Below are 7,771 nucleotides of genomic sequence, written 5' to 3'. Positions count from 1 at the left end.
GATGCCCACTAGTATTATGGACACATGCTTCTTCACAGGGACACAAATGGAGGAGTAGAAACATCCCAGACAAAGGCTGTGGTAACCATAGTGGCTTCAACCTACACCAAAGCTGTATTAAAAATTCTCTCTCCCAATTTTAACGTGTTAAATGTCAGATTCTGTCATCCTAGTGGACAGAGTTGTAGTCACCAAAATGTCTTACTGATATTATGTGGTTTCCATTGGAGTTGACTCAAAATTTTCCAAAATGGTTCCTGGCTCTTAGTAAACGCTATTTCAGCAAAATAACGGTATTTTATGAAAATTCTTTTCTGTTCCTTTCATTGGAAATTGAGGAAACATTTAATTTTCATTTCATCAGCTTGAATTTTATGCAGTCGTATGACATAATGAAATCTCCCATAAAAGTTGAAACACCGACAACAAATTAAAACATTTTGATGTGTTTCATTTTGCAAAACTACACCACTATTTCTATCTAGATTCAAAACGCATGTAAAAACCTCAGAACTTCTCACAGGGGCAATTTTTCTGGATACCGATATTTACAGAAAAATACTAAGAAATAGGATTAACAGAGACGCTTGGTATCCTGGTGTCGGTTTAGTAAGAGTCTCAGCAGCAATAAAGCTGCCTTCCCTGGAGGCAGCCAGCCAGCTACGTATCTCCCAAGACTCCTGTCCACGCCATCATTAGCAGAAACGCATTCTCACCCTTTCTGAAACCCTTGCGACACAGATGGCTCTACAGCGTGCCCGATCTGAGCGAGTCCTCACCTCGATGGGGTGAAAAGTGCCAAACTCACTGCCCTCTCAGAAGGAATGCCCTGCCAACAGCCCTCCTTAGAGAGACCACAGCTGTGGCACAAACTCAGGCACTCCTGAAGGTACTGCACCCTCTCCTCATGTGGTTTCTCTGAATTGTAACGTTTTATGTCAGGTTGAGAACCCTCTCAGGCAAATTTTCCATTTTACCTCCTATCTCCCACAAGGACAAGCGTTATTGTGGGGGTAGATTGTACCACCAGATGCAACGACAAGGAGAGAGAGAGAGGTGGCAGCTAACCTCAGAGCAAAAATCCCTCCTGAGAGCACTCATGGAGAGGCAGAGAGGTATTTTACAAAATACAACTTTACAATGAAGTAACTGAACCTTCTTAAGCTATGTCCTTTCCTTTTCCTCTACACCCAGCTGGGGTCAGGCATGGGAAGTGACATGACACTATGTATCTGCCTCTTGTCTACTCTTTCAAACTCCTCCTGACTCCTAACAAGAGCAGCTGAGACCTGGTAGCCCTAATGTATCCATAAAGCTAAAAGAGGTGACTGACTCTTGGGGTTTTTTTTTGTTCCTGTAACCGCACTAGTCACTCTGCAGTCCTATGATATCATAGTCACATCATCCACAGTAATTTTGCTGTGGTCTGAGGAAAATGAACACTGTGCTAATTAGAGGATGATGTACCAGGGGACCTGCTGCCCCATTAGCACCAGTTCATAGGATGTGCTCTGACAGAACAGAAGCTGTGCCAGGGCTCATCCCTCTCACTGCCGTCATGTCTGCATCCAGCCAGCAACCATCACAAAACTTATTAAACTTTTGTCTTGCTAATAACTGTAAACGGTAGCTAGAAAAACACAAAGGGACCCACAGAACAGTATGTGAATTCATTTTCAGCACACGTTTTGCAAAGCAAAATGACCACAGATGAGTACACCGCTGGCTTTGGGTTTCATAAATTCTGCGATGAAAACAAACATGGTATTATCCGCAATAGCTGGATCCACTACAGGCGTTCTGCAATAATCACAACATTGTTGAATAACTGGATGCTTTCTGGAAAACAAACAAACAAAAAAAATCAGCACTGTTAGATGCTTTAAGTTTTCACCCCTTACTTCGGAGAACCTGCCTTTACCCTCTGCCCACACCACGCGGGGGATGTCTCCAGGTGGCTGCGATGACTTCCCTTACCGGCTCACCTCCTGCGGGATAGCTGGGCCTTCCCTGGGGGACAGAGGGACCTCCCCCCCGCCCCGGGCAGACCCCCCCACGCTGGCCCGGCCCCGAGGAGCAGCGGGCACCGCCGCCCAGTAGGCCGGGGCCGCCGAGGCAACCGGATCCCCCCCGCCCCAGGAGCGTGCCAGACCCTGCCCTGCGGCCTCGCAGCCCCGTTCGCTGCCAACAAGCCACCGAGGCAAGCCCCGGGGGGGGGGGGGGGGGGGGCCATGAGGGCAGGGAGCCGAGGCGGCCGGCGCTTCCTCCGGGGGTTCACGGTCCCGGCCCCACTGCGGAGGGGGAGACGGCCGTGGGCGGACCCGCGCCGCCGACCACCGCAGCCGCGCCGAGGAAGGCACCCTTCCCCCGCGAGGTCCGTCCCACGCAGCCGCCGGCGAAGAGCACGGGAAGGCTGCGGAGCCCGGTCCAGAGGGAAGGCGGCGGGGACGGCCCCGGGCACGGCACCGGCCGGCCAGCCCCGCTCCCGCCAGAGGGGCCGTCGCACCGCCGCTGTGGCGGTCGCGGAGCGCCAGCGCCCCCTGCCGCCCGCCGCCCCGAGCCGCGCGGGGCTCCGCGGCCTCCTGAGGGGAGTGGGCCACGGGGGAGCCGCCACCGCCGCCTCCGGCTTCCCTGCCCGCCTGGCTCCGTACCGCTCCGCTCCGCTCCGCTCCCCGCGGCCGAAGCCCCCCCGCAGCGCCGCCGCCTCCCGGGCGGAGGGACGAGCCCGGCGGGAGCCAGGGGCCCCCTCCCCCCCCCGGCCGCCCCCTGTGCAGGGGGTGTGTCAGCGCGGGCTGGGGGGGGAGGGACAGCTGATAAAAGCGGTGGGCGTGTCAGTGGGCGCGGCCGAGCGTCGCCATTGGCGGGCGGCGGGAGTGATGTCACCCATATGAAACGCTGATAACTAGTTGGGCGAGGAGCCGGGAGTTTTGCAGAAGGGGGAGCGCGCGCGGCGGGGCAGGGCGGGTGGCGGCGCGAGGCCGGGGCACGGGCAGAGCGCGGCGCCGAGCGCACGAGCCCAGCCGCGCCCCAGCCGTGCCCGGCCCGGCCGCAGCGGGCTCCGCCGGGGCTGCGGGCAGCAGCGAGCGCCCGCCGGTCGCCCCGCGGGCTCCGCCTTGCAGCGCGGCGGAGAGCTCGGCTGGCAGCAGGGGCAAGGTGCGGCGGCGGTGGGAGGGGGCGGCGGAGCGGCTTTGTTGGCTCGGAGGGGAGCGGCGCGGCGGGAAGAGCGGCGCTTCGGCGAGAGCCCACCATGGTGCAGCAAGCGGAAAGTACGGAGGCGGAGAGCAACCTGCCCCGGGAAGCGATGGACACAGAAGAGGGCGAGTTCATGGCTTGCAGCCCGGTCGCTTTGGACGAGAGCGATCCGGACTGGTGCAAAACGGCGTCGGGGCACATAAAGAGACCGATGAACGCGTTCATGGTGTGGTCTAAGATCGAGAGGAGAAAAATCATGGAGCAGTCCCCGGACATGCACAACGCGGAGATCTCCAAGCGCCTGGGCAAGCGGTGGAAAATGCTGAAGGACAGCGAGAAGATCCCTTTCATCCGGGAGGCGGAGAGGCTGCGGCTCAAGCACATGGCCGATTACCCCGACTACAAATACCGGCCCAGGAAAAAGCCCAAAATGGACCCGTCGGCCAAGCCCAACGCCAGCCAAAGTCCGGAGAAAAACGCACCCACCAGCAGCGGCGGCAGCAAAAGCGCCAAGAGCTCCAGCAAGAAGTGTAGCAAGCTGAAAGCCTCCTCCGCCTCCTCGCCCCCCAAGCCGGGAGCCAAAGCCGCCCACCACGGGGACTACGCGGGGGACGAGTACGTCTTCGGCACCCTGAAAGTGAGCAGCAAGACGGTCAAGTGCGTCTTCATGGACGAGGAGGAGGATGAGGAGGAGGACGAGGACGAGCTGCAGCTGCGGATCAAGCAGGAGGCGGAGGAGGAGGAGGAGGACGAGGAGCCGGGGCCGCAGCAGCTGCGGCGGTACAACGTGGCCAAAGTGCCGGCGAGTCCCACCTTGAGCTCCTCGGCGGAGTCCACCGAGGGGGCGAGCCTCTACGAGGAGGTGCGGGGCGGCGCCGCGGCGGCGGGCGGCGGCAGCAGACTCTACTACAGCTTCAAGAACATCACCAAGCAGGGCCCGCCGCCGCCGCAGCAACCACCCGGTCTCTCCCCGGCCTCCTCCCGGTCCATCTCCACCTCGTCGGCCGGCAGCGAGGAGGCGGACGACCTGCTCTTCGACCTCAGCCTCAACTTCTCCCAGCACGGCCACGCCGCCGCCGAGCTGGGGGCGGGCGCCGCCGCCGGCAACCTCTCCCTCTCGCTGGTGGACAAGGACCTGGACTCCTTCAGCGAGGGCAGCCTCGGCTCCCACTTCGAGTTCCCCGACTACTGCACCCCGGAGCTGAGCGAGATGATCGCGGGCGACTGGCTGGAGGCGAACTTCTCCGACCTGGTGTTCACGTACTGAGCGGGGGCGGCGGAGCGGCGAGGGCGGGCGGCGAGGCAGCGGCGGAGCTGGAGCGACGCGACGCCGGTGATGATGATGATGCTGATGATGATGATGCTGATGATTAAAAAAAAAAAAGTCTTGTTTTCTTTTAAAAAAAAAAAAATCTCGAAGTTAGTTCCGAGCCCGGGAGTTGTGATTTTAATTTTTTTTATTATTTTTGTGTTTTTTTAATTTTTATTGCATTTGGTGATCACAACAACAACAGCAAAGGCAAATGGGACTGGGGGAAAAAATGATACAGAAGGCGCTGTTTGAAGCTTGTCGGTCTCTGATTGAAGTCTGGAAGATGGTCTGCAAAGAAGTCTTTTGGCAGCACAACTGTTACTCAAGGGGGTTTGTGGATTTTTTTTTTTTCCCGTGAGAGATCTTAAAGAACTGTTCTGATTTTTTTTTTTTTTTCCGAAAGGGACCATTGCAACTTTTTTTGGAGGGAGAAAACTGATGTCTTCTATGCATCCGATTCTTAACAAAGCTGCAGGGAGCTTGAAAAAATGCAGACTGTACAAACGCTTACAAATAACTGAACTGACTTAAGATCAGAGTTTACTTTTCAGATCAAATTGTTTATGGTTTTACAAATGTGATTTCTACTTGCCAACTTTTTTTTTTGTAACTTGTTCCCTTATACCTCCTTGATTGAATACCAGACAGCCTAGACCTCAGTACAAAAAGGTATTGAAACATTTTTGATACATAACAGACCTCAGTCTTTTTTAAAAATTAATATATTTTCAGGCGTATTTTTGTACAGTGAAAAGGGAACATTCTTGCTGTGTTTTTTCAGTAAGACTTTTCAGGCACTTCTTCCCTTTTATTTTCTTTTTTTTCTCTGTTTTTAGCATGCAAGTTTGTTGGTACGTTACGTCCTGGTTTTAAAAGGATTAAAATTTTAAAAAAATAATCCTTGCATCTAAAGGCCTTGTGGTTTTAAAAAAAAAAAAACAAACACTTTTTTGTACAGCTATAGTTCAGATTTGTTCAATATTTGTAGGTAAAGATTTATTGAAAATGGTGATATAGACCTCAGAGCTGTTATCTTAGTTTAAAAGATTGTATATGTACTGTACTATAGTAGGACTTTATGTATCTCATACGCTGTGATATGTGGATGGGGCCCCAGATGGAAGGTATGAAACTGGATTCTCGATTTTAGCAAAAAAAAAAAAAAGAAAAAAGGCACATAGTTAAAGAAGTTTCTCATGTTGTGCAATATAATCTAAAGTACAGACCATCTGCATATTTTGTAGCAAATGATGGCAAAAGCAGACTTGTGCACTGTCAACATCATAGCCTGTTTTTTTTTTTAATGCTGAAAGTCTGTATCTTGACAATTTTAATAAATCAGCTGGAACTGATAGAAACTCGTATCGCTATTAGTGTCTGTAGAAGTAACGCTGGAGATACCATGTTGTCACCCCCGGCCCGCGGAGGAGCGGTAGCTGTAGGCTGTTGTGCATGACCATAGCTAGGGGGAAGGAGAGTAAGGACTGCTTCTTTTCTTTTTTCTGTTTTATTTTTTTTTCTTTTTTTCTTTTTTTTCCCCCCCCTCTCCCGTCGCCTTTTCCCCGCTATTTTCCGCCCCGGTGGCCGCCCGCCGCCGGCGGGGGGTCGTGTCAGGCGGGGCCGGTGCTCGCTCGCTGCGGGCCGGGCCGGCCGGCGGCAGGTTGGCTCGCCCCGGGTATTTTCGGCTCTCCCGCCTTTCCCACCCCCCAGCCGGCGGTGAATGAGCCTGGCTCCCCGCCGGTGTCCCGTCCCCCCCCCCCCCCCCCGCCATCCGCTTTCCAGGGAGGCGGGCCCCGGGCGGGGGGCGCGGCGAGCTGGGCCCTTTCGGGCGGCGGGGCCGGGTGCCCGCTCCCACCGCCGCCGCCGCGGGGGACGCGGTTGGCCCTTCCCCCCCTCCTCCCTTTGCCCCGGTCCTCTGCCCGCTGCGCTTTTTTCCTCCCCGTCTCCCTTTTTTTTAATGAATAGCCCGGGCGAGACTTGACGCGGAGATGCTCGGAGGAGCGGTGCTGCATCTCCTCCGCCCTCGGGCAGCGCTCGGCCCGGCGGGGCGGCTCCGGCCCCTCTCCGGAGAGCCGACCGCCGCCCCGGGCGGGGGCATGGGAAGGAAGGGGGGTACGAGCTTCTGCTGTAGGTGGGCAGACTTTGTCAGTGTGCATTTGGAATTTTTTTTTTTTTTTTTTTTAAACCTTAGGAGCCATCAGATTTCAGTTGCGCGCTCTGAAATAACTGCTGATGGCAATAAACTGACTCACAAGGTGGAAGTTTGTTTCTCGAGTTTACTTTTATCTGATAGGCATTGGTAAATTCTTCTTTTTTTTTTTTTTTCTCCACTAATTAATGATCCAGCTGTTTACAGGGACAATTCACTGTGCTGGTATTTTGGTGGCAACCACTGCTACAGGCTTTCAGACTTGCTGAAATGAAAATCCTGCATACACATTTGTAAGGCATAATAAAACATAACATTAAAACCTGCATGCATGTTATGTTTAATCAAAGACAACTCTTAGGCATTTAAGTGGTGAGATATCTTACTTTAGGTTAGTTAAACTGGTAGTAAAATGATTAATATAATCTGATCTCTTTCTAATAATAATAATAATAATAATAAAACACTCATGATTCTAAATAAAAGTTGTTTGGCCTAAATCTTTGCTATCAGAAAAGAGATATAGCATATCTGGGAACTCAAATTTATGTCTTGCATTGTGATAATTCTTTATGAGAAACTGTGTTTTAAAACAAACTTAATTACAATATACAAGATATCCTTGGCAATGGATAGTCCTCAATAAAACAGAGTTTCTTGAATTTTCAGTTTTTGGTCTCAAATGATTAGTGTGTTCTCCATGTAATAACTTAGAAATCAGATTGAAAACAAATGACATTTATCTCTTCTAAGGCAAAAGAGTAAAGAAAAAAGATACACTGAAGTGCTCTAGCCTAGCCACTCGCTATCCTGCTATTGAAAATTCATTTTTGGGCTAGGGTGATGGAGTAAGTCGATCAGGTTCTAAGTCTTAAAACTGAGCCAAAATTCTCTTAGTAATTCTTCAAGCTATCAAGAGAGTATGGGGACTTGTTCCTCCAGTCCCTTTCTTCTGATATGCATCCTTGTTTATTAAAGTGATAATAGGCAGTGTCATTAAACATTTGTGCTTTACAGATGTTCAATGAGTTATGAATGATTATGGTCAAATACGGGCTGCATTTAGTTTGCATTGTAATAAGGTCTGTGTCTCAGCCTACAAAAGTTTTGACTTGCGT

General features: G+C 52.3%; 1 protein-coding gene and 1 long non-coding RNA gene across 3 annotated transcripts; one reads left to right on the top strand and one right to left on the bottom strand.

Annotated features, from left to right (window-relative positions):
• Positions 1 to 1,652: 1,652 nt before the first annotated feature.
• Positions 1,653 to 2,377, bottom strand: LOC142600921 (uncharacterized). Of its 2 annotated transcripts, none has more exons than XR_012834386.1 (2): positions 1,978 to 2,377; positions 1,653 to 1,839 (listed from the first exon to the last, which is right to left on the bottom strand). It is a non-coding gene; the product is annotated as an uncharacterized LOC142600921 (long non-coding RNA). The 2 variants fall into 2 exon arrangements; XR_012834387.1 differs by having other exon boundaries at positions 1,986 to 2,377.
• Positions 2,378 to 2,905: 528 nt separating this feature from the next.
• On the top strand, positions 2,906 to 7,315 carry SOX11 (SRY-box transcription factor 11). Its single transcript, XM_075747222.1, has one exon. It carries the CDS (start codon positions 3,248 to 3,250, stop codon positions 4,457 to 4,459), a length of 1,212 nt encoding a protein of 403 aa, XP_075603337.1. The 5' UTR covers positions 2,906 to 3,247; the 3' UTR covers positions 4,460 to 7,315.
• The last annotated feature ends 456 nt before the right edge of the window (positions 7,316 to 7,771 follow it).

This window comes from Balearica regulorum, chromosome 3, assembly GCF_011004875.1.
Source record: "Balearica regulorum gibbericeps isolate bBalReg1 chromosome 3, bBalReg1.pri, whole genome shotgun sequence".
Taxonomy (NCBI): domain Eukaryota; kingdom Metazoa; phylum Chordata; class Aves; order Gruiformes; family Gruidae; genus Balearica; species Balearica regulorum.
This window is presented reverse-complemented; position numbering and strand designations above follow the sequence as displayed.

Bases quoted from the DNA above. Each gene is read 5' to 3' on its own strand.
- SOX11 (XM_075747222.1), top strand. From the start codon at position 3,248: ATGGTGCAGCAAGCGGAAAGTACGGAGGCGGAGAGCAACCTGCCCCGG.